This window comes from Pocillopora damicornis, chromosome 11 (assembly GCF_964200805.1).
Source record: "Pocillopora damicornis chromosome 11, jaPocDami1.2, whole genome shotgun sequence".
NCBI lineage: Eukaryota > Metazoa > Cnidaria > Anthozoa > Scleractinia > Pocilloporidae > Pocillopora > Pocillopora damicornis.
The window spans coordinates 9,633,606-9,659,574 of NC_142680.1; the positions used below are offsets into that span (position 1 = coordinate 9,633,606).

The following is a 25,969-nucleotide window of genomic DNA, read 5'->3' on the forward strand; positions in this document are numbered from 1 at the left end:
TTTTAAGAAAAAAATAGCCTCGTAAAAAGAGCGTACATGATCCCAGCAGAACCTAAGTTTACATGTGAGTTGTTAATAACTAAATACCTTCATTGACTTGTGATATGGCACATACCCTTCTATAAAAAATTCTGTATCACTATTCAAATTCATTACAAAATATACTCCTCGTAGTAAGATAGTGCATGATCCCAATAAAACCTTAGAATACATATGCATTTAATTATTTAGTTTTCGATAACTTGTGATGTAGTATATACACTTAGTCATACAAATCTCTATAATGGTATTCTTATTTGTTTCAAGATATACTCGGTTTTATCACCTTAATTACAAGGTTTGTTGCTGACTATATATATATGCATATAAAAATATAAGAACATTGCCCAGTCAAGCTGTATAAGAAATATTTGTCTCACGTGCCTAAATTTTGCTGCTGTAAAGTGTAACTGTAATAAATAAATCAATAAAACAATAAAATCGAAAGCGTTCGCGCCTGCAATATTAAAAATACTGCTTGTGACCAACGCACCTGCAATAAATTTGAGAGGAGTTTAATTTTTGATAACATGGTCGAAGTCTTCTATGGTTCTACAGTTGTTTCTAAGTAAAGTATTGCGAACATAATACATCAAGAACGGAACGACTAATTACAAGATTGGAAATAACAAGAAATACGTATAACATAGGCAATACTAATAACATAAGGAACACGGGACACTCGATGAAGAGCAATTTACTTGACGAAAAGTCCACAAAGATGATAGCTGAATAACGATTCATAAGTCCAAATCGTCATGAGCCAGTCGAACAACAATCTAACGCACTCTGGCTATTTAACTGTCTCAAAGGATTATCCCCAGAAGCCCTTGTTCAGTCTATTTTGCCATTCAGTGTGTTGCATTACCACTAATCAACTTTCTCCACAGGAGATCAAAAATAATACCTGAGTACAACCGTTTGCCTGACAAGATATATTTTTGCGAGATAGAGTAGAGTGTCTCATTAATTTTTTAATCTTTTGCAACGGAAAACCTGATTAACTTTATTATTGAGGTTTTCACCGAGCTCAGCAAGGCGTAGAAATAGCAAACGATATTGACAAGTCGACTACGAAATTATTCATCATGGATGAAGTAAATACAGGGTCATACTCCCCTTTCTCATAATCATAAGTATTTCACTTATTACGTGGGCAAGGTGAGAAAAATATTTTGGGGGCCACGGTTTTCGTGGCTCCCAAAATATTTTTCTCACCTGGCCCACAGAATTTTCAAATTTTTCACAACTTCGCCTGTTTCTGTTCGTATGTCCAGACAAGTCTTTATGGGCACTGGCCCCTGCATAGCCGCTAACTGTGGCTTATAAATATAGGCATTTAGTTTTAACTTGTATAACTCTCTGAAGGAGTCTACGACTGTTTTAGACAAAATCCGTCCGAGAATAAAGAAGTTTTACAACTACTGTTCGCATTGCTGCTCACTAGTTCGGTTTTAAAAGAATTGTTCAAAATATTGTTCAAAAATATTAATTTTAAAAATTATTTAAAAATTATTTTTTTTTAAATTGTTTAAAAACTGTTTTAAAAAAACATTGTTCCAAAAATTACTGAAAAAATTTAGTAACTTTATTATGGATGTTTCACTGAGCGCAGCGAAACGAAGGAATAGCAAACGATACTGATGAGTCGACTACGAAATTATCTACCACGGATGAAGTAAATACAGGATCCTACTCCCTTTCCTCATAATTATAAGCATTTTTCTTCGAGCTAGAACAAAATTCCCCAGTCTAAAATTGATTATAGGAGCACAGGAAAACCATTTTACTGCCATCTGTCGGTTATAAAACACACACAGAACAAGAAAGCGTTGCCACTTCGCCCCTTGGAAAATTACCAATCTTCAAAACGGGAGCAAAGTCATAAATTAATTATATTAAAAAAGCAATCCTTCTGGCGATAAAATTCATATTTACATTACTACCTAAAGAAAACTCCAGCTGTACAATAAATGGAGAAATGATACATGAGCGCGCGTAGATATAGAATTTCTCTTCGAATATTTAACTCGATAGCACAGTGAGCGCAGCGAACGAGTGAGATGTCGATTTGAAAACGAGAAGAGAAATTTCATATCTGCAAGCAGCCATGTATCATTTTGTTCATCATATAAACACAATAGCCCATCACTGACAAGAAAAGTCGACCTCGTTAATGAATGAAATAAAGTGATCGACAATTGTTTGCGCTCTCAAGATGAAAACATGTGTTGAATTACTACAAAGACAAACAATGGGCCTAGTTTTCAATATAGAAACTTGTCAGTAATTGAATTGGACCTTACCAACAGAAGAAATCTTTCAGGTACACGGCCAAAATCGGCCTATGGCAAAACTGTTAGCGCTCGATTTTCGTTCTCAGCCGCAAGAAATTTCATTACCAACAACACTGAATATGTAGGTTTCGGTTTTTTTTTTTTTTCGTATTTTGGTTTTCTTCCCCTCCTTGAAAAGTTTGAACGTCACTGTCTGTTAGCGATACGGATTCTTCAGTGTTTAGCAGCCATAGACCGAAAAAATTCGACAAACGACCTTGGATTGGGAATGGTGAAGGCTTTGCCGTTTATTCATCAACTAGACGAAGTGGTACAAAAGAGGAATGACGTGTCAGCAGCTGATTGGCGATATCAAAACGCCGTGAAAAAGATTCGTATTTTTTTCAGCGTGTTGTTACGGCTTTTCTTAGGGCTGGAAACCCATGTATAACACCGTAGTTTACATGATAATCCTGCAGTATAACTGATAGCGTAGGATTGTTTACAAAGTACTGCACAATTCGTAAAAATACTCAGCGATACTACACACCACAACAATGCACTTGATAATCATTATTTAAATTTTTATTGATCGATTTTTTGACGAATCACGGAAGCGAGGAATCTTGAGAAATCGACGAGTCATGAGACGGGCGCGTGGGAGCGACTTTTTCACTTACCGTCCCACAACCCCTTGCGTTCGCATTTGCTTAGTCCTCTGCGGCGTTTCGGATGATTATCTTTGAGAAAATTCAAGGTCTGTTAATAACTTAGTAGAATATATTTCATAGCAGGAAAACGCACTTGACAAATGGTCGCTTTTACAAAATTTTAAGGCACACAATGGAACATCTATCAGCAAGGTAATGGAAGTGTGAAACTAATAATACAAACTTACACTACTAGCAATGCAAAACGTACAGAAAGTATAGGCAGCTAAGCAGGAATTGTTCATGCAGATATTATGTGAAGATAAGAATATTAAAAAAAAATTGTTGATGTATGTATAGAAGAAACCTTTTCATGCTTGCGATAATTAATGCTAAAGAATACTGGCCTATTTAGTCAACTTTTCATTCTGACAGAAGTACTTTAAGCCAGTTCTTTGTAATCTCTTTCAACGCTTCCGAGTACTTGAAATTTTTCTTTCCTTTAGTCCTTTTTTGGCCTGATAGTTTTATTCCGATAAAGATGTTAGTTGTGTCTTCTGCAAATTCTGAAAAGTCAGAAGACAGCTCTTTCGTCTTTTGAAACTCTTATTATTCAAAAAGTATGTCGGAAAGGGCGACGCACTAGAAACAGTTTTAGAAATCTCATTCAATGCATACTAGAAAGTTGAAAATGGCCGTTGAGAAAACTCCAATATTGCACCGTGTGAATTGATTTGTCTTCACTGACCTGAATGCTGGACAAGTCGACGCAACATCGAAATTCGACATGGCCGACTGTCTTTGGACCAAATCAGGTCTCGTGGTACAATTACGATGTCTTTCATTGACTAATATACCAATAATTATTCATTACTACTGGCTGTACAATTTTCGTGGCTAAGAACTTATGTTTGACTAGTTGAGTTGAATGTTGGTGTGGTGACCCTGTGGTTTCTATATATCGCAATAGCCGCGAGTCGTTGAGGTGGTTTCGTCACGGTTTACACATCATTAATGACTAAGCTTGATATTCTAGACTATCACAAAATCATTCAAATAGTCTAGTGAGGTTCATATTCTTTTGAAATCCTCTTCTTCTTTAAATATCTGAAAAGGAAAAAGACGGCGTCATTAGGTTAGATCAGAGGTGGTATTGGTCTTTCAGGGAGTCTATTGATTAAATAAATTGAATTAGTTACGTAGAGATGCTGCGTATCAAAATATCCAAATTGTTTAAATTTGGAAACTCCCTGTGCTAGCTGAACTTCGAATTCTACCCCATCCTTTCCTGTAACATGACACGCGCGTGAAAAAGAAACCTTAGACAGCTTTGTATCACATAAATGTTGCAAAGAAAAGTAAAGGTAATGATAAAAATGAATTGATCTTGTATTTCAAACAGATGCAGATGCTATGAATAGTTGTAAAGTTCTGCCAAAAATGTTACAATTTGATTGACTGCAAATCTCGTGATCCATATGATCAAGAGAAAAAATATCCCATTATTTTCTCTTGATAGCGAGTAGAACAAGTACCCTAAGAGTCTGTAGTTATATATATATATATATATATATATATATATATATATATATATATACTGAAATAAGAAAACTAGAGCCCCTGTTTTTCAGTTCTGAACGACTAGTAGATTTATGATAAACAATTAAAGGTATATTATCTGTTCTTGATTTCTATTGTGCGGTAGAAATGTCGAGCTCGTATTCTAATTTCTAAATGGATTTCCTATTGACTTACGTCCGCAGTTGGACTATTTATTCTCTTTTGATTGAAATTTAGTAGAGTTTGGCGGGAAAAAAGCAAGAATATATGATATACGTGCGAGGAATTTATGAGATTACTATGACAACCATACACTTCCACCCTCATCGCTGCCCATTGGTACCAAGCGAGAGCTTGAAAACGAATATAACACGCCGTGATAGGTGGGTCAAGGTAATGTAATACAACCGTGTGACTGTCGGTGTTTCCTGCAAATTACTTCATGGTTGAAATAAAAAAAGAGATTGTTGTCATGTTTATCCTGATCCTAACCGATTCTTATATTCATCAGATAAAGGCAACTTTACATTCATTTCGTAATTATTGACAACGCAATATGTTATTTGCATCATAGAAACATTTTTACATTTCGTTAGATACTGATTCTCTTGCAAGAAAATAAATTGTATTATCAGATAAAGAAAATTTTATTTTCACTTCGTAATTATTGACAAAGCAATACGTTACTTGCAACATATATAAACGTTCTTACATTTCGTTACATACTGATTTTAGTTCTTGCAGAAAATAACTAGTAAATTGCAATTACTATCGACACATTACAGATAAAGAAATCGTTCAAAATACGTTTATTTCATTCATTTAGTACTTGCTAAAATGCAACAGAAACAATTTTTTGGTCCCAGGACGGAAAACTGGTACACTTTGAAGAGCTTTGTATTCATTGACTCAGTAGGGGAGCCTGAGGGCCAGAGAAATAGAAATGTGTGGTTCGATTTAACGACGTCCGGCCCTGTGCGACAGGCGATTATCATTTAATCATGATATAACATGCCTTACTTGTCTCTCTTCTTTACTTATACTTTAACTCGTATCTATCGGGCTGAACAACTATTTCCGGTCTACTTACACCAGCTGTACGGCTCAAATACGGGGATTTTTTAATGATGCTGTTCAGAAATAGTATGCGCGGGGCTGTCAGTGCGGGTCACATGAAAAGATTGAGTAAAGGAGACGCCCCAGCGTATTCGGACGCATTCGTCATTATATATTTTACAACATTCTCAGTTGTTTCTCTGTCGGACCAACCCACCTTATTTGCATTTTGTTGCCCCTGTTCCTTGTAGTATATAAAGTCACTTGTGTCATTGCTGTACAGCAGCGAGTACTTTGTGATCCAATGAGCGGCGTCATATCTTCCTTGTGTAGCTATCAGTGTTATCCTGGTGTCCTGCCTCAGCAGATCAATCTGTAGCCAAGGGTTACGGTCTTCCGGGAGGGCTACCCAAGAACCCCTCTTGTCTCCAACTACCCTGGACTCTAGTCTTTCCAGAATGGCGGCGTGAATACGATTGAGTTCCGAAGAGGCACTAATTTGTGCGTTAGCAATTTCACCACTTTTCATTCCAAGAGCGCGACGACAATCTTATCGAGTGCATAATTAATCAAAGCCAAAAATAGAGGGTTACTGTTGCTATTTTACAAACCTTTCAACTCCTAGAAGTGATTAACGTGAAGCTTCTCCTGATACAGGGCTCGAAATAATTATTTAGTAAGCGTCGGCGATGTTGATTGGTCGACCATATTTTTGCTTGGTCGTGATCCGATTTCTGTCATATTTGAACAACCATCAACACTAGCCCCAGATTACATGCTTTTAACTATCCTACGTCTTATGTTTGTTGAAAACAAACTCAACAGATGTCAGGTTGGGAAAACATGCCCTAATCCTCTGTTTTGTGGAGGAAGACTCAAATTCGATTTGTTCAACGCAAGGTAATCAGTTTCAGAGAATAATTTTGCAAATGATTTTGAAATGATTAAGTGTTGAAACAAAATATCGCAATAAAATTTTTTCCTTTAACATGGCAACCGTACAGCTCCACCCTCATTGATGGCAAGGCATTCCAAGTGAGCACCAGAAATCGGATGTAACGTGCAGTGATTGTTGGGCTCAAGTCATGTGAAACAACAGTGCGCTGGTCTGTGTTTCCACTGAATTCCTAATTAAGTAATAGATAATCAAATATGTTTTTACGTTCCCGATGACTCGAACTGACATGCGATCATAAAAAAAAGGAATCATGTCATGCTATAAAGCTATGCAAACTGATCTGATGCTATACAATACTTTGACAGAGAAGTTAAAGTTTTTGAGGGAAAAGAGTTGCAAAGGAAACTGTTTTGAGTATCCTTTTAAGTTTGGGTCATCAAAGCATAAGGATGTGGTAAAAATGAATCAAACAAAACCAGGTTAATCGGTATTGGTATGAGAAACTGAGAGAATTAGGCCCCGAGAGACTGCAGCTTACGTCGTAAAAACGGTCAATTTAGGTGACACTCACCTTGTTTGCACTTTGCCCTTGTTCTTTATAGAACAAAAAATTACTTGTATCGTTACTGTACGACAAGGAATACTTTGTCACCCATTGGGGTGAGTCGTGTCTTCCTTGTGTAGCTACCCTGACAGTTTTAATAGGCTGCTTAATCAGATCGATCTGTAGCCATGGGGTGCTATCTCCCGGATGAGCCGCCCAAGCGTCACCTCTCCACCCTGGCACGGTCTTGAGATGAAGTCTGCCTCGAACTGCAGGGTAAATGCCATTGTACTCTGAAGAAGCACCGATTTGCGAATCAGTAATTGCATAGCTCTCCATGCCAAGGGCTTCCATGCAATCTATATGATGCGAAATGATTATTACCTCTCAGTGAACATACATACTTTCAATAAACCCTTCTCCAAACTGGCAATTAAAATCAATCATATGCCTCATTAACACCAAAGCTTAAAACATGTTTTAAAGTTGTTTTGTTAGATGCGGTTTATAACTTTTTTTTCACCATAGGAGCTTCTTAAATCGATGTTTGTCGACTTCAAATTTGATACATTGAAAATGCAAATTAGTGACTAATTGAGACCTTACTTTCATTCAGTTAACTAAGTATGTTTTGCTGGTGTAAGTGGGGTAATAATAATAAGAAAAAAAATCCTCCTTGATCCTAAAAGTACTTCGAAAACAGTGCGTACTGACCATTAAAACAGAGTGTTTTCAAATAAAATTCTGGAAAAAAAGTTACAATTTCCTAAGTTTTTCCCACTTGCACCATTGCCATAGTATGCGAGATGGCGTGTCAAATTGCCATTATCTTCTCAAAGCTATTTCGCTGTCTTATCCCACAGACGATGAATTAAATTGCATTTGAAGTTACTGTTGAACCGATTATTTGCATTTTATATTATGTTTTACAGAATAAATTTAGAGAACCACGTAAATCTACATCAGCCCTTTATTGCTAGGTGCGTTAAGCCTTTGTAATAAAACTTATTTTTAAGCAAGTTAGATGGATATTTTCTCAGAAAAGGAAATTATTAAGTCTTAATTTAATTCTTGACACTAGTATTTGGTAATTTTTGTGAATATTTTTTCCTGCCTCGTTTCTTTTGCTGAAACTCAAATCTCTACCCGGTCGTATATATAGATAGATCGGCTGGTACACTAATGGAAAATTTCAGCACAAAATGGCTATCGGCTTCTTAAAAATGATCATCGTTTTACACTTACTTTGACAGCCGTACTGGTTCTCTGCCTTTGCTTTACAACCTGCCCAAGTCACTGGTCGAAGAAAAAAAATGTTATGGTAAAAGCATTATTGTCAATAACACAACTTTAAAAGTAACTCTCAGCTGAAACAACGATATAAACTAAGAATTCTGGAGAAGTAAAAGATGAATGTAAATAAGAAACTCATTACCATGGCAACCATACAGTTCCACCCTCATCGCATACCAGCTGTACCAAGTTAGAATTTGAAAACGAATCACTCGCGTGGTGATTGGAGGGTTCAAGTCATGTGGTACCACTGTAAGTCGGTCAGTGTTCCCTGTAAAATCCTGAGCGAGCAAAATGGAAAAAAAGTAAAATGGTAAATTTAATTGCTGATGGAATCCTCTCTAAAATCACGGAAATTAATTCTTCCCTAAATGCCTTCGATTCTGGCTGAGTTGTCCTCAATTTTTTTTTTTAAGGATGTCAGTCGCATTTTGTTTCACCATAAAATTTTAAAGTGTAGCATTTGCTTTTCACTATAACTTTCCTCATCCGTAGAAATAGTTTTTCCTTCTTGTTGTACAAGTACTTCTTTTATATTATTTATCATCTTTTAGTGATATTTTGTAGATAGCTTTCCACAGCCTGAAGTGTGGTTTCAAATGTAATGACGCACGTCATGTTATCATACATCCTCGAATCGCGCATTGCATTTATTTGCTTTAGTGATAATATAGATGGTGCACTCTGATTGGTCATGTGAGATGATGGGAGACGATCATAGCAGAGGTATTTAACGTTCTGTATCTGATTGGCTGCAATTGGCCTCTTTTGAGATATTTTAAGCCTGCTTAACCTTCCCTTTTTTCGTAAAAGCACGTTAACACAATCAGTTTTTCGCTTATGTCATGTGTAATTTATAGATTGATTATGTGATCTAACCGCTGACTCCATGTATCTGTTCTTTGATGCATGGCAAGTGGAAGCGAAAAAATAAAATGAATTTAGATTTTCCTAAAACAACTTTTTGCCTCATGCTCATGCAGTAGATATTGCTAAATAATTCCCTCAACCTTGGCACAGGGAAAATTTAACAATATTTACTTCGCCTACCACGAATAGCTGTCAATTAACTTTCTTACAAAAGGTTCGTATAAGCAGACGAATCTTGCCCGACCTTTTTCACTCCTTGTTCTTTGTAGTAGAGCCAGGCAAGTGAATCGTTACTGTAAAGCAAAGAATACTTTGTAACCCAGTGGGATACGTCATGCCTTCCTTGAGTTGCTATACCGTTAACTTTAGTGTTCTGTTTAATCAGATCAATCTGTAGCCAAGGGTTGGTATCACCACCGGCAGCGGCCCAAGCTCCACATAATCCCCGTACTGCAGGCAGCAGATGTAGTCTGCCGAGTGGAGGGGCGTAATTACTATTAACTTCTGTAGAACCAGTTATTTGAACATCAGAAATTGCGTTACTTTCCATACCAAGGGCTTCAAAACAATCTGAATGGTCAAGAAAATTGAAGTAAGTCAGATAAGTCAGATTCCGAGATTGATTTTTAAAAGTAATAGCGCTTACGTTGGTCGATGGGCTTCATAAATGAGAGTATGTAGACACAATTTAACTGACGAGAAACTTTTGATGTTAGTGAAGAAAGAGGAATTGCATGCTTTGATACAACTTCAGTGCTGATTTATAACTTGCTATTATGACAAAGGTGACACATTCATGTGGAAAGAGAAGAGATCTTCATAGAGAATGACCTCCTTTCGCGTTTCCGGAACCGTTCTATCACGGAGTAGGCTTTTTACTTCAAGTTGACGAGGATCGATTGTTACTTGAACTCATACACTGGAACTCACAGCGCTTTACAAGAAAAAAGGCAACATTTTTCGCTATGGATATGATTAAAACAAAATATATTTACCACGGCAGCCATACAGCTCTACCCTCATTGCAATCCTTCCCTTCCAAGTCAGAGGTCGAAAACGGATGTAACGTTGCTTAATGACTGGGTTCAAGTCATGTTGCACTACACTGTGACGATCGGAGTTTCCAGAAAAAACCTATACACATCGGAAGGATAAAACTGTTATTAACGGCCTTATTCCCTAAGCCAAGACAACATAAATCTGAGATAATGGATTCCCCATCCAGGCTTTATTCCAAGGTTATTTCTTTTTCAGATATTTTTATTACAAATCTGTTGCCGTAATCTTAGAAGGACCTTGATCTAGAATAAGAAAATTTTGCTCACACGTGTTCTATTCATTTTCCACGTAAGCACGCCATGGGTAAAAGAAGCACAAGAGACACTATTCGCTATTGAGGAAAAATCTTGCAAGTGTGGAGAAAAAAATGCTTATCTTAAAGTGATTCCTCAGTATTGCACGGCGCGTTTTCCATTGCGCGTAAAAATCGCCTAATCAGGCGGGTAAGCGCGCGCGCATTCTAAGAATACAGCATTGTTTTCAACTAATGGACCAGGTGGTCTTTAGCTCTTGGACACGCACCGTGTGGTTGGACTACTATGATATGGGTGAGTTACCCTCTCTCCCTTGTACATGGTTCGAATTCGCTTTTGCCCCCCGGCAAAAAGAAAAAAATTAAACTTTTTGGAAATCTTAGAAAGGCCTTTTGTTTTCCGTTCACTCTTCCCTAATCTTCACATAATTACACAGAGCTCAGTTGTTTAAAGCACGGATAACGCTATCCAACGGATAAATCGCTATCCAGCTGATAAGTGTTAGCAAAGCCTTCAGTGAGACCCGCCGGAGAGGGATTTACTCAGTGGATATATAGATTTATCCACCTTACGAACCTATCAACTGATTTGAACGTCAATTTCAATTACGAGTCATAGAAAAGATCAACATCAATATGGTTCTAGTACCTTGTCTTCACTTTGTCCTTGGTCTCTGTAGTACTGAAAGTTAACTGTATCACTGCTGTACAGCAGATGATATTTAATTACCCACTCGTCCCAGTCATATCTTCCCTGTGTTGCTACACGTGTCACGCTAACGTACAGATTAGTCATCAGATCGATCTGAAGCCATTGATTGATGTTATTGACCTGAGATATCCAAGTTCTTGGCAACCGTAGTCTCCCGGAAGAAGCAATATTTGAAGCACTGTATTCTGAAGAGGCACTGATTTGCCCTTCTCTGATTTCTTTAGTTTCCATACCGAGGGCAACGAGGCACCGTTCAACTGGAAAAGAATACACACATTTACTTGAGACACAACCAAACTAACCCATTATTATCGCTTTAAGTCACTCACATTTAAAAATCAAGGGATGGTGACCAATGTCTTTCGATAATGTCATGTTCCTAAACCCAATTCTCCCTTTTTCTGCGACTGATATTGTTTTTTCCTTGCAGGTCTCAATAACATTTATCAAAAACCATGTATAACAATCCAACAGCACCGCTAAATTGTTTCTGTGTATCTGTCATTCCCATGGAAGAAGACTTCGTCTAGGGGAAGTCCTCTTTTTGTCATAATAAAGCGACAATGAATAAAGCACTCTGGTCAATACACATACCGCTGCGGGGAAAGTAGCTTACCTGCAGCGAAGAACTGCCGCTACTATCAATTATGTTCGAAATATCAGTAAACTGTTGGGAGGGTTAAATTGTCATGATAAAATTATTGAATGTCTTAAAAGTATAAGAAAACAAAAGCGTCTTTCGTGTTATTTAAAAACACAATTGTTGCGCTATTACTACTGTTACTCCCCCAATTCAAACTAATCGATTTTAACTCTTTGCAAACATGTTGCAGATTATAATTAGTCAATCTAAGAAATTGTATCAGGGTTCTTAGGGAATTTAGTTACGAAACACTTTCAGTGCATTAGTTCCACTAGAGTATTCATAACTTGCAACGCTTTCGTGGTAAGTTGTGAATTATTTTCTCGTCTTTGTCTCTTAATCGTCAAAAGTTAAGTTTGAGCGTAGCTGAGCGTCTTTGAAATTCCGCTCACTGAGTTGACACCATTGTTTTCTTGTTGTCATGCTAATGGTAAATGGTTATAGAGACGCGTGCACTTGACAACGATCATTTCGCTATTGTCACTTGACAACAATCATCTGTATGCTCTATATCTTTCCAATAACTACTGTGGTGAACATATTTCTAAAACTGACTACACTTATTGTGAACATTTTCGAGAGAAAGGGAATTTTTAAATCACTCAACCAAATTATTTAGCGCGTTGTTAATTTTATTACCGAGAGACGATAAAGCTAAGAGAGCGAGTTCTCAATACTTGGCTGTGTTTATAAGAAAAAGCATGGACAATAAGTAATGTTTGTTTTGCTTCTGATTTTGATGATCCCACAAGTCTAGAGATCACCAATCTTTACTTTACATTTACTTTTTTAGCTTGGCTTCCCATGATATGGTGTAGCGTTACATATGCCGCATTTAGTTTGTGTTTTGCAAATAAGCTTTAACCTTTTTTGAAATGTTGTTTATGATATTTCTGTTCTCTGGTAGCGATATCAAGCCGTTTTTGTCGATTTTTAGCTGAGATCTCAAGCCACTACTGCAGAGTGGAGTCTAAACTGCCATTCAAAGCTTTATAGTAGTATCCTCTTATATAGAGTTTAAACCCTCTGTGAATAGACCCCAAGGTCTCAGTCACCCATTCACAGTAATAAAGGTGTGAAAATTACAAAGTTAAAGCTTAATTTTAAGATTAAATTCACTTCTGTGAGATAATTTACAGTCTATTTATAAAATCTGAGATAACTAACCAACGGTTTGACACAACTGGACTGTGAACTCTGGATCACAGTTGCAGACAAATCTTTTCCCGGTCGCCTCACAGTTTTCCAGGCATGTTGCCCCATTAAGACATGGCTGATCTCTGCAACAATTATTAGAGCACTGGGTACAAGGACACGATGAACCTGCCGTCTAGAGGAGAGGGTATATATAATTGTGCTTTTCTTGCATTTATTTGAAACCTTCATGATTCCGTGTACAAAGTAAGAACATTATACTTGCGATTTCATGTCCAAAACTTTACAAAATACATCTAAGCTTTTAAAAGAGTATCTACACGTGTTAAAAGCAAGAAACATCCAGTAATTCTGTCATTCCGGGTCATATACAGTTTTTTCTGTACCATGACGTCATGAAACTTGGTGTTACGGTCCAAATGGCCCACATTTTAGTTCCGTATCTTTGTATCTGATAGTTATGGCCCTTGGGATCCAGTTCACTTGATAAAGCACAGAAAAAGCTGGGCTTCGACATTAGTTTGTTCTGGTTTTGTCCACTCCAATCATATCACAGGAAATGGTGTACACAAAACTGTCTAAGGCCTGGACTGAATAATGAATCAATGAATCATCCAGGGATCCAGAGATCCATGTAATCCAGACAAAAAAAGAAAAGGCGTGGGGGGGGGGGGAAGTGGAGACGGAAGATTTTGTGGTGATCACATGGTTTCAGGAGGAATGGAGGTGTGATCAGTCGTTGCAAATAGCGTATAAAACGGGGATCAGGTAAAGTTTATCGTGACACACCCTCTCTCTCTACCCTACCCCTCCCCCCCCCAGGATAAATAATTACTGGTTGCTTTAAAAATCATAGACAATGTCTCACCGTAACTTTGTAGTCAGTGACAAGATCGTAATACTGAGATCCATTCATTGGCTTTAATGCACCGGGCTTTGTATGTCTGTTTTCTTCATTCAGTTGGCAATTGCTCTGGTTGATACTTTTTAGGAAGTTGAACGAAATACACCGACAGTTTGTTTGGCATGTTTTATAGCATTCCGTCACTCCTGCCGCTGAAAAATTAGCGAAGGCGTGTCCAACCAGGCAGTAGTCGTCTACCATGTTCCTTTCCATGATGAAGGAACATCCGATAAAACCCCCAATACGACACAGACCAGCGGTGAAGACAATCATAAACGCAGACACTATCAGCAGCAGCCTGACGGATTTATGAAAACAGGCTTCAAAGGATTCCCTGTTGAGATGGAAATTTAATAGCTAATAATATGAGGACGACTTTGCTAATTTTTACGTATAAATTGGGATTTTGATTCAAATTTATCGGGCCATTCCCGAGAAAAAGCATAAAAATTTTGGAGTGGATAGGGAAAATAATGCTAGGGAATTAAAAGAAGAAAAAGAGCTGTAGTTTAGGTTTAGTCTTAGAGCATCCGTGTACGAAATCAGAAATAGGTGTAACCCGGGAACAGTTTGGGTGTGATAAATTACTTCGCTGTGTGATTGGTTCAAACAGGTCGCGCCACTCAACCAATCAGATTGAAAAACTAAATTAACATCACGACTTGATCCCTCACTCTTCCCACACTTCAGGTAGCTAGTTTTCATTAGCTCCCCAATAGCTTTTGACATTTCAAGTCCTTTTTTTTTTTGTTTTTGTTTTTGTTTTTGATGACTTTGGTTTTAGTTGCACCACATTCAACTGAAATGCACATTAGCATTACTCTTCTTTTCAGGAGTACCATTTCAAACGGTTAGCACAACAGGAAATTTTCCTCCCCTTTGTTAACCATTGACTCTACGGAGTAATCACGTTATATCTTCGCCTTAAAATTTTAACACACTTTCAAGTGGTAAAGTTGTAAAGAATCCTTAAAAAGATAGCACTATCTACACGTATCAGAAACCATGTCTACACGTATCAGAAACCATATCAGAAAAACCTTCCCAACTTTATTTATATGGTTTTTCATTATAATGGCACGAGATAAATAATATTTGATGCCTAAGGCGTTTGGTGAGTTGTTTACGTTCGTTTTTTCTGTCTGATTTCCACATCTAGTGCTCTTTTTGAGAATTTTGTTAATTCGTGTACTGGATTTCAGTGTAGCCGAATGAAAATTATTTCTAAGTTGTCGATAGTTGGCATAAAAGACACCAATTTCTTAATCAACCAAAATTTTACTAACTTATATCGCAGTTAAGTCAAACTTGATTGTTAAAGTATTTAGAATTATTCAGGATGAAACGATAGACAGAGGTATTGAGACAAAAAAGAGGATAATAGCTTAACGTGCCCAAAGCTAACCAAAGTCATAGTTTACTTACATTGCAAAGTCGTAAGAATCCTGCTTTGATATCTTTATTGCTAGGTCTCCGGTGAACACCTTTCTTAAACGAAGGATAAATGTTTTCAAAGCATATTTAATTTATTTGTAACATTAATGTGCTTGGTAAAAGGAGTGCGACAGGTGCAATCCAATTAGCACCAACAGTTAGGAAAACACACCCGTACAATGTTCTTAAACCTCATCACTACAGACTCGTATTACAATCAACGAAAATTCTATTTAACCTAGTAACGAAGATAAAACAATCTGTCTTATTTACAAATTGTTAGAAGGAAATTTTTTTATCTTCTTTGAATTTATTTAAAGCTTCATCATTTTAAAAAACCTTACCATACAAGCTGATAAAGATCTATAGTGTATAATCCCGTAATCATCCGGCACCCGTGATTTCCATCCCCCCATTGTTTCAATTCAGTAAACCTTTAACATGATTTCGATTCATTTTAAAAGAAAACGTAAACGTTAGTGGAATGTACGTTTCCTCAGTTCAAGGACGCAACTACTAACATTGTTTATCTTCTCCATCTTTTCCTCTTTGTTCACCTTTTCTATTTCAATATTTTCTGTAAACCTCTCTTTTAAACCCACTTTGGTTTTTTGGTTCACTTCAACTTGACGATTTATCTATTTTAAAATCGTAATTTCACTTAGATCAATACACTGAAACAATGGTTTAAAAATACAGACAAAGCATTGAAGTAACATAGATACTATTCATACCTTTTTCACACGGGCTCTTCAAATTCTGCATGCAATTTACTTAAAAACGTAGACGGACGAAGTACTCTAACAGCCAAAAGCTTCCTCGTCGAAAAAGCCTCCAAATAGGATAGCTTAATAACAGTTCATAATTCCAAATTGTCATCAGCTGGTTGAACAACAGTTTAACAAACTCCGGGTATTTAATTGTCTCAAATTAGTTCCCATGGAATCCCTTGTTCAACCTGTTTTGCCATTAAGTGTGTTGCAAGTTATAACCACTGATCAACTTTCTCCACAAGATATCAAAAATATTAATATTAACAATGAAAATACAATCGTTTGTTTAACAAGACAATTTCCTGAGATAGGGTGGAATTTCTCATAAATTATTACTCTTTTTGGAACGGACAACCTAATTAACTTTGTTATGGGATGTTTTTACGGAGTGCAACGAGACTAAGGAATGACAGACAATATTGACGAGTCGACTAAGAAATTATCTATTACGGATGAAGTAAAAACAGGTTCCTACTCTTATTTCTTTCCCCCCACTTTTCTATCAATCTAGAATTCATGTTAAAAGCACAGGGAAACCATTTCACTGCTAGCTATTGGGTAAAAAGCCACAGAACAAGGCAGAGTTGCCATTTCGCCACTAGGAAAATTTCTAATCTTCAAAACGGGAGCAAAGTCATAAATTAATCATATTTTTAAGAAAAAGCAATCCTTGTGGTGAGAAAGTGAATGTGTACATTACTACCTTAAGGAAACTTCAGCCGCGCAGTAATCATGCAATAAAAATGGTAGTGTAAGATCGTTTACGAAGATGATTCACAATTGCCAAAATGGCCCTAAACGTAAAAATTCATTATTAGAAAAAATAAGTCTCATGGCCCCCAATCTAACCTTTCGAAAACTTCAGCGTCGGAAAATTTTACAGGAAATTGTTGATCTCAAAAGTTGCCACCAAAAGTAATAAGTTTTATTCTTACAGAAAAAATAGCTCGGTGACAAGAGCGTACATGATCCCAAACATAACCTAGTTTACATGTGAATTGTTGATAACTAAATATCTCCATTGACTTGTAATATAGCACATACCCTTCCCATAAAAAGTTCTATACCACTATTCAAATTCATTACAAGATATACTTTATGTGTATTTAAATGTTCAGTTTTCGATAACTTGTGATGTAGCATATACACTTACCCATACAAATCTCCGTAACGGTATTCTTATTTGTTTTAAGATTACTCGGTTTTATCACCTTAATTACAAGGTTTGTTGTCTCAAATCTCTCAAATGGTGAGGGGGTTACAGGTTGCAGGACCTCGCCTTTGTCTAAACTTCAGAAAATCACACGCTCTGAGCAGTTCAATCTTCTCAAAGTGCACCTCATCTTTAGTTCTCTGTTTATAAAAAAAAAAAGACATGATTTAGGAGTTCTCAAGTCAACCACTTTAAAATTGCTTCAAGGGGTAATCACTCTCTTAATTCTTATGCAGCTAACGGTAAGCCACAAGAGACACTTGGGTACTTTCCCGAATTTCCAAACCCACGTGCACTTGTGCGGGCAAAGCGTAGTGCGAACGTCAGATTCAGAGTAGTCAAAGTTTTCTTGTTAGTTTTGAACTAAAATGGAGCATCTTCTTAAGATTCCCTATAAAGTAGACAATTCCATTACATTCGTTGCTGGGCAAAGGTAATTTGCAACTCAATTTCGTTCCTTTTCTATCATTTTTTCATATGAAATTTTTATATTTTGTCGCAACAAGCCGACTTGCAAACGATTCGTTTTCTCGTCGAATTTTTCGCCATGTGCTGCCTCCTAGATTTAAAGTTCTTTTTGTGTCCTGCTGAGGAAATTACGACTTTTTAAAGTCATGTTAAAACGAAAGACACTCAAGATATTCCTTAGCCTGATTATTACCGATCGGCAAGAGCCTTAGGCAATGCGAGTCGTTTAGACGTTCGCAGGGGGTCCAATCCTGGTGATGATTATTTCTGCCAGGGCCCCGGCAAACGTCTCCCCGACTTGTCCCCAATCTTCTCGGAGGTGGAAAAACGCTTATCTTCGCTTGCAGCGCTAATAATGAGAACTTGCTCACGAGCTACATACTTCTTATTATTTGTTCTTAGAAAAGTTCAAAGGCCCAACCTCAATTTTATTACTGTCAAGCCTTTAGACTGATATAGTGGTATGACTGTCAAGCCTTTAGACTGATATAGTGGTATGACTGTCAAGCCTTTAGACTGATATAGTAGTATGACTATCAAGCTTTTAGACTGATATAGCAGTATGACTGTCAAGCCTTTAGACAGATCTAGTGGTATGACTGACGAGCCTTTAGACTGATATAGTGGTATGACTGTCGAGCCTTTAGACTGATATAGTGGTATGACTGTCGAGCCTTTAGACTGATATAGTGGTATGACTGTCAAGCCTTTACGTTTATCTAGTGTTTTTATTTGTCCAACATTATATGTTCTTAACTGATTTGAATTAATTGATAGGACTTCTCAACTCAGCGGAATAGAGCCTCTGGTGAATTAAAAGCAGACTATGAAACTGAACACCAATTTTGACGGATATGAAATGACTTGAGACAAGAGATTATAAGTTGTCTATCTCTCTTGCTTAAAAAAAATGACAATAAAATAAAAATTATATTACCATGACAACCGTACACTTCCACTCTCATTGATGCATGCGCGTACCAGGTGATGATTTGAAAACGGATATATCGCGTCGTAATTGGTGGAATGAGGTCATGTGATACAACAGTGTAACTATCAGTGTTTCCAGCAAATTCCTAAGTAAGCAAAATATAACATGTTCTTTTTCCTATGTCTATTTCGGTTATCGCAGCATGGTTGGCTCCTACAACCATGCCGTTTGATAGAATTTGTTTTTTTTTTAATCTTTTAATGTATTCTCTCGGCTTCAAGGTCGGGAACTTGATCAAAAGCTGGGTCTAAATCAAATTCACCCAGCGGGTTTGCCCCATCCTGTCAATGACGCTGACGTATAGTCAGCGTTCTTAGTTACAGCTAATCTTTACGCGAGAACACGAACCCACCTTAGTTGCATTTTGTTGCTCTTGTCCTTTGTAGTATTGGAAGATACCAGTGTCATTATTGGCGTACAGCAGGGAATATTTTGTTACCCATTGATTGTGGTTATGTCTTCCTTGAGTTGCCACCCGTGTTATTCGGGTGTTGTGCTTCAACAGATCAATCTGTAGCCAAGGATAGACATCGCTAGGGAAAGCGACCCAAGCCCCTTGCTTGATGTGATTTCCCATGAAGTTCAATCTGCCTTGTACGGAGGCATGATCAATATCGTATTCCGAAGAGGCACTGATCTGTGCGTCAGTTATTTCACCATTCTCCATACCAAGAGCACGATTGCAATCTAAATGGTCGATGAATTGGTTATAATATGAAGAGTGTATCCCTTTCTATTAGTGGAGGTTATGTGGCCGAGTGGTTGGGGGCACTTGGCTCGAAATATTTATATATTTATATATATGCATATAAAAAATATAAATTATGCAGAACATTGCCCAGTCGAGCTGTATAAGAGATATTTGTCTCACGTGCCTAAAGAAATTAATTATTACGCATTTTATTCGCTTGCTTTGCCCAAACCGAGAGGAGAAGTGTGGCAATAACCCAATGCGAAGAGAAAGGTTAGGAAATGTAGTAAGGAAATCACGACGAAGGCAGGATTTGAGGGGAATTTCACAAACCACTCTCACAGGCGAAGTTCCGCCACGCGGTTGTACCAAAGCGGTGTACCAGAACAAGTTAATGTAGAAACCACAGGTCACCGGTCAATTGTTGAAAAGGATATCGAGGGAAAAGACAAAGAGTTGTTTGAGAATAATGTTAAACACAATGAAGAGAAAAAAATGAGAGTAAACGCGTAAGCTTTTGAGAAAAAGAACAATGTAGAGCACTAGAATCAGTCAGTCGAAGTTAGAACCAATATTACTAAAATTGTTATTTCATATAAGAAAGAAATTTTGCTGCTGTAAGATGTGTAATTGTAATAAATAAAGCAATAAAACAATAAAATCGAAAGCGTTCGCGGCTGCAATATTAAAAATACTGCTTGTGACCAACGCACCAGCAATAAATTTGAGAGGAATTTAATTCTTGATCACATGGTCGAACTTTTCTAGTTACACGCCATTGCCAGTGGTTTCTAAATAAAGTATTACGAACATAGTAAATCAAGAACGGAACGACTAATTACAAGATTGGAAATAACAAGAAATACGTATAACATAGGCAATACTAATAACATAAGGAACACGGGATACTCGATAATAGAGCAATTTACTTGACGATTTTGAAATACGGCTGCATAAGAAAGTACTTGCGGTGACCTTCTACTCGAGCTAACACCGTTATATTTGCATGATTCGCACGAAAGTCAAACTTATATGGATAGCCGCGCGGACTGGGGCTAGTAGGGGGATTGGTTTCTACACTGCTGGATATTGGATGTACCATTATTATTATTATTGTTATTATTATTATTATTATTATTATTACTTTTATTATTATTATTATTATTATTACTTTTATTATTTCTAGCTCGTTTAGAAGTACCCCTGATAAGGGCGCACAATAGGATTTTACTGGGATCGGTAATTATATATATAAATGCACTGTCCAGCCAACGGGTAATAATGGCAAAAAGGCTTTTGGCGATAGAAGGTTATCTATGATAAAACATGTGCACAACGAAATGTATAAAAGTCAATTAGGGGAGTATTCATCACACACTGAAACCTATACTTCGGTCAGGGTCTTTAGGGTTCATAACCAGTTAGAAAATTATCTTATTAATAAAAAAAAAATAGGCTCATTCGAAAAGGGTTATTAGAACTGAGACTTTTAAGAATTCTCTCTTACAGAAGCCAAACATTTTCTTTTAACTTGAACTAATTGAGAGAACACTTACTTGGCACCTTCTAACTACAAAGTTTTTTCATTGTCTCAGAAGAATTTATTTGTTAATCAGGTGAGAGTAATATATCATTATGGCTCCCCAAGGACTGTCTAGTTGAAGTTCAACAGTCACTCCTTAGAAGATCTCTAAAACTATAAATAAGTGCATTCATACCACTTTCACACAACTGGCCAGTATATTTGACAGGACAATCACAGATGAATCGTTTTCCAGTCTCCTGACAGTTTTCCCGACACGTTCCTCCATTCAGACACGGCTGATCTTTGCAGCATTTGTTGTAACACGAGGCACAAGCCTATACAACAATGACAGAAAAGTTTCTAATATCCCTCTGAAATGGAAATCTAGGGACTTGTAATTATTCGTCGCCTGGGGGAAGGGGCTCAGAGGATTTTTTTTTTTGGGGGGGGGGGAAACTAGATTGTATTCAGGTAGGACATAGAAGGGGGATGAACCGTCTCAAACTGAGTTTGAAGGGGGGGGACTATGGTATATTGAGAACCTATGGAGGGGGACTGGGTCATTAGAATACTACAGACAACGCAAGAGAAATGAGGTTAATTTCAGTTTGACAAAACCAAATTCATCTCACAACCACCACCTCCCCCACTACGCCCCTTGCTTTCCCATTTTTGCTCTCACTATGTTTCTGCTTCTTTTTCTTCCGCAATTTTGAAGGTTATTTCAATCGGTTTTCTACACATAAAAATCCTTGTTTCTTGTTAAAAATATATCGGGGTCTAAGTATGAATGGCGTTAAATACCTCTTTACACAGCAAGGGAAAATATTGTTGAATCGTTTTTAACCAACCCTATATTCAATAACCATGTCGTAGTACATCCAACGATCCATTGGTTTCAACGCATCAGGCTTCAGATGTCTGTTTTCCTCATTCAGTTGACAGTTGTCCTGGTTGGTATTTGTCAAGAAGTTGAACGAGATGCACCGACAGTTTGGTCGGCATGCTTTGTAACAATCCATCACTCCTGCCACGGAAACATTTGCAAACACGTAACCAATCAGGGCATTTCCATCCACCATGTTCTTCCCAATGATAAAGGAAAAGCTAGTGGAACACTGACCAATACTGCAAGAACCCATGGCGACGTTTGTAGATATTCCAACAGTTGAGAAAAAAACAAATAGAAACCTGCGGAGAAAAGCCTCAGGATATTATTTTCTTTTCCCCGCTGGTGACAAGACTTTAGCTTCTTCCTTTCTTTCAACTTTGCGAATAAGCTTGTAGTTGATGGGTAAAGTTTATGGTGTAACATTTTAATTATTTCGTTATTCGGTGGTATTCTGAATTTTGAAATAAAGAATATACTAAGTTTAGAAGCGATCAGCCAAAGTACAGAAGCTAGTTGGTAAAAGAATTATTCTGTACCCAAGCCAAGTGGCCTATCCAGCCCGAGCGTATCCCGGTTTCCACGTAGCATGAAGCGACTAAGAGTCTATCCACACTTCCCTGAACGGGATGCAAATTCATCGCAAGATTACCTTCCTGCATTTAATTCGGCGTCCCTGACAATTGGTCGCGACCCATTTATACTCCTACGTGGAGGGAGGCACTGCAAAAGGTAAAGTGTTTTACCCAAGCACAATGAACCGGTTGGTCTCGACCTGAAGAATAGGGCTCCTATTATTAGGCTATTGGGCGTTTCTTATATGAAAGCTAGTTGATCAACATATTTTTTTGTTCATGACTCTCTGTCACAACTTAGATCAGTCGATACCTTGTCTTACTGAGAAAATAGTGTGCTGCTAGTTTACCAATACTTTTAGTAGAATTTGATTAGAGAACACATTCTCCCATCGTGAATCTGTTGTTAAACAGATTGTTTTTTCATTGCCACGGTCTAGTCATTATTTATGGCCGGGGAGGAGTTTGGAGGACTTTGATTATGTCTCGACAAATTTACATGATCATATCTGCCATAACTATAGGTCATAACATGGCTTCGAGTGCAATTTGGAGTAAATAAGCACGAGTAAATTTTTCAAAGAAAACAAATTGCACGAGCCCGTATAGGGCAAGCAATTTATTTTGTCTTAGAACTGTTTACTTAACCCTGAGTTATTGGCCGACTCTTTTCATGATTTGCTACGAAACTGCAAAGCTAATTTGCTCTGCCGTTGGTCACACCTCAGGACTATCATTTCAAACGGATAGCACAACAGGAATTTTCCTCCCCTTAATTAACCTTTCACCCTGCGGAGTAATCACGGTATATCTTCGCCATAAAAATTGTCTACACACTTTTAAGTGGAAAAGTTGTAAGGAATCCTTGAAAAAGATAGCAGTATCTACACGTATCAGAAACCATATCAGAAAAACTTTCCCAATATTATTCATATGGTTTTTTCATTATTAGGGCATGAGATAATTAATGTGTGATACCTAAGGTGTTTGGTGAAATGTTTACATTCGTTTTACCTGTCTGATTTCCGCCTCCAGTGCAGATTTTGTTACTCAACTACCTTTTGAGAATTTTGTAAATTCGTGTACTAGATTTCAGCTTAGCCGAATGAATATATTTCTTAGTAGTCGATAGTTGGCCTAAAATAACCAATTCTTAATCAACCAAAATTTTACTAATTTTGATCGTAGTTAGTCAAACTCGATTGTTATAGTATTTAGAATTACTTAGGATAAAACGATACACAAAGAAATTGAGAAAAAAAAAAGTATTATGGCTAAACCAACCCAAAGCTAGCCAAAGTCATAGCTTACTTAAAAAAGCCTTCCCAACATTATTAATATGGTTTGTCATTAGTATGGCATGGGATAATTAATATTTGATAACCAAGGCGTTTGGTGAGTTGTTTACGTTCGTTCTACCTGTCTGATTTCCGCCTCCAGTTAAGATTTTATCTTTCAACTTCAAAACAGTGCTCTTTACTTTTATAAATTTTGTTGATTCGCAAACTGGATTTCAATGTAGCTGAATGAAAATCTCTCTAAATAGTTGATAATTGCCATAAAAGACACCAATTTCTAATTAACCAACACTTTCAAGTACTAACTTATATCGCAGTTTAGTCAAACTTAAGCTAACTTAATTTTTACAGTATTCAGAATTACTAACGATAGAGCGATAGACTGAAGGAAATAGAGATGTAATAGATGTACATAGGTAAATGGTTTACGTTGAAGTATCCTTCGAGAATCAAGCATTTGATTCTGTCTGACGCATGGGGATTTGCTTTTTTACCCGCTGGAATTGTAGACAGACACCCAGTAGCTTACTTACATTTCAAAGTCGTAAGAATCCCGCTTTGATATCTTTACAGCAAGGTCTCCGGATGAACGCCTTCCCTAAACGAAGGATAAACGTTTTCAAAGAATATTTAATTTATTTGTGACATCAATGTGCGTGATAAAGGAATGTTACAGGTTCAATCCAATTAGCAATTAAACTTAATTACTACAGACCCGTATTACAATCGATGAATACTATTTATCCTAGAAACGACTTTAAAAAGTGTGTCTTATTAACAAATTGTTGGAAACAAAATGTTCACCTTCAAGGAATATATTTAAAGCTTTATAATGAAAAAAACAAAAAAAACAAAAAAGAAAAAAAAAACATCCAAGCGGATTAAGATCTATCTTGTATCATCCCGTAATCGTCCAGCAGCCGTGATTTCCGTCCCACCATCGCTACAATTCAGTAAACCTTTGACATTGATTTCGATTCATTTTAGAAAGAAAGAAAAAAAAGGAAAAACGTAAATTTTAGTGGAATGTACGTTTCATCAGTTCAAGGACCGCCACTTTATACATTTGTCTATCTTTTCATTTTCAGCCATCTTATTCCCTCTTTGTTCACCTTTTCTATTTCAATATTTTTCCCTAAAACCATTTTTAAATCCACATTTTGGTTCACTTTAACTTGACGAAGTGTCGTTACGTGATCCATTTTAAAATCGATATTTCACTTGGATCAATACATTGAAACATATAGACAAAACATTGAGGTACAATGGACAATATTGATACCTTTTTCACACTGGCTCTTTAAATTCTGCTTCCAATTTATTTTAAAATGTAGCCTGATGAACTACTCTAACAGCCGCCAGCTTCCTCGTCAAAAAAGGCCCCAAAGATGATAGCTTAATGAAAATTCATAAGTCCAAATCAAAATCAGCCGGTCGAACGACAATTAAATGCACTCTGGGTATTTCACTGTCTCAAAGGAGTATACACAGAAGCCCTTGTTCAGTCTGTTTTGCCATTTTAATGAATTGCAGGTCATTACCACTAATTAACTTTCTCCACAGGAGATAAAGAAATAATACCTAAGTACAACCGTTTGCCTGACAGGATATTTTTGCGAGAGAAGGTAGAGTGTCTCATTAATTTTTAATCTTTTGCAACGAACAACCTGATTAACTCTATTATTGGTTTTTTCACTGAGCTCAGCGAGGCGAAGAAATAGCAAACGATATTGACATGAAGAAATAGCAAACGATATCGACAAGTCGACTACGAAATTATCTATCATGGATGAAGTTAATACAGGGTCATACTCCACTTTCTCATAATCATAAGCATTTCACCTATTATGTGGGCAAGGTGAGAAAAATATTTTGGGGGCCACGGTTTTAGCTAAAACTGTGGCTCCCAAAATATTCTTCTCACCTGGCCCACAAAATTTTCAAATTTCTCACAACTTCGCCTGTTCCTGTTCGTATGTCTGGCAAAGCTTTTATGGTCACTGGCCTCCGTATAGCTGCTAGCTGTGGCTTATAAATACAGGCATTTAGTTTTAACTTGTAAAACTACCTGACGAAGTCTACGACACTAGACTAAATGCGTCAGAGAATAAAGAAGTTTTACAACTACTGTTCGCAAAGTGCTGCTCACTAGTTCGGTTTTAAAAAAATTGTGTGAAGAAATTAAGAAAAAAAAATTAAT

The 25,969-nt window shown here is 37.1% G+C and overlaps 5 protein-coding genes across 5 annotated transcripts; all 5 read right to left on the bottom strand.

The window, feature by feature from the left end:
- Positions 1-3,080: 3,080 nt before the first annotated feature.
- Positions 3,081-6,373, bottom strand: LOC149037372 (retinoschisin-like). The gene is made up of 2 exons (XM_089188045.1): positions 5,799-6,373; positions 3,081-4,072 (listed from the first exon to the last, which is right to left on the bottom strand). Exons 1-2 carry the CDS (start codon positions 6,108-6,110, stop codon positions 4,037-4,039), a joined length of 348 nt encoding a protein of 115 aa, XP_089044171.1. The 5' UTR covers positions 6,111-6,373; the 3' UTR covers positions 3,081-4,036.
- A 152-nt stretch (positions 6,374-6,525) lies between these two features.
- On the bottom strand, positions 6,526-8,593 carry LOC149037373 (retinoschisin-like). The gene is made up of 4 exons (XM_089188438.1): positions 8,459-8,593; positions 8,269-8,319; positions 7,051-7,382; positions 6,526-6,708 (listed from the first exon to the last, which is right to left on the bottom strand). The coding sequence occupies exons 1-4, from the start codon at positions 8,484-8,486 to the stop codon at positions 6,526-6,528; spliced, it is 594 nt and encodes a 197-aa protein (XP_089044564.1). The 5' UTR covers positions 8,487-8,593.
- Positions 8,594-9,391: 798 nt separating this feature from the next.
- On the bottom strand, positions 9,392-10,820 carry LOC149037374 (lactadherin-like). The gene is made up of 3 exons (XM_089188439.1): positions 10,803-10,820; positions 10,182-10,320; positions 9,392-9,756 (listed from the first exon to the last, which is right to left on the bottom strand). The coding sequence occupies exons 1-3, from the start codon at positions 10,818-10,820 to the stop codon at positions 9,392-9,394; spliced, it is 522 nt and encodes a 173-aa protein (XP_089044565.1).
- Positions 10,821-11,129: 309 nt separating this feature from the next.
- On the bottom strand, positions 11,130-16,907 carry LOC149037375 (uncharacterized). Its single transcript, XM_089188440.1, has 4 exons — positions 15,338-16,907; positions 13,877-14,246; positions 13,021-13,183; positions 11,130-11,467 (listed from the first exon to the last, which is right to left on the bottom strand). Coding segments are annotated over exons 1-4 (873 nt in total). The 5' UTR covers positions 15,340-16,907.
- A 122-nt stretch (positions 16,908-17,029) lies between these two features.
- Positions 17,030-25,272, bottom strand: LOC149037376 (retinoschisin-like). The gene is made up of 7 exons (XM_089188046.1): positions 25,052-25,272; positions 24,303-24,367; positions 21,859-22,198; positions 21,201-21,342; positions 19,144-19,478; positions 18,738-18,876; positions 17,030-17,472 (listed from the first exon to the last, which is right to left on the bottom strand). Coding segments are annotated over exons 2-7 (966 nt in total). The 5' UTR covers positions 24,305-24,367; positions 25,052-25,272; the 3' UTR covers positions 17,030-17,464.
- Positions 25,273-25,969: the final 697 nt, after the last annotated feature.

Coding starts and splice junctions, on each gene's coding strand:
- LOC149037372 (XM_089188045.1), bottom strand. CDS start 6,110: ATGAAAAGTGGTGAAATTGCTAACGCACAAATTAGTGCCTCTTCGGAA. Junction 4,073..5,798: donor GGCAACAAAATGCAAATAAG/GTGGGTTGGTCC, acceptor TTTCCTTTTCAG/ATATTTAAAGAAGAAGAGGA.
- LOC149037373 (XM_089188438.1), bottom strand. CDS start 8,486: ATGAGGGTGGAACTGTATGGTTGCCATG. Junction 7,383..8,268: donor GAACCAGTACGGCTGTCAAA/GTAAGTGTAAAA, acceptor CGCATCATATAG/ATTGCATGGAAGCCCTTGGC. Junction 6,709..7,050: donor AAGGGCAAAGTGCAAACAAG/GTGAGTGTCACC, acceptor TTACTTAATTAG/GAATTCAGTGGAAACACAGA.
- LOC149037374 (XM_089188439.1), bottom strand. Junction 9,757..10,181: donor AGAGCTGTATGGCTGCCGTG/GTAAATATATTT, acceptor TTGACCATTCAG/ATTGTTTTGAAGCCCTTGGT.
- LOC149037375 (XM_089188440.1), bottom strand. Junction 13,184..13,876: donor TCACTGACTACAAAGTTACG/GTGAGACATTGT, acceptor CCTCTCCTCTAG/ACGGCAGGTTCATCGTGTCC. Junction 11,468..13,020: donor CCAGTTGTGTCAAACCGTTG/GTTAGTTATCTC, acceptor ATTCTTTTCCAG/TTGAACGGTGCCTCGTTGCC.
- LOC149037376 (XM_089188046.1), bottom strand. Junction 21,343..21,858: donor ACATGGTTATTGAATATAGG/GTTGGTTAAAAA, acceptor ATTGTTGTATAG/GCTTGTGCCTCGTGTTACAA. Junction 19,479..21,200: donor TGGCCAGTTGTGTGAAAGTG/GTATGAATGCAC, acceptor TCGACCATTTAG/ATTGCAATCGTGCTCTTGGT.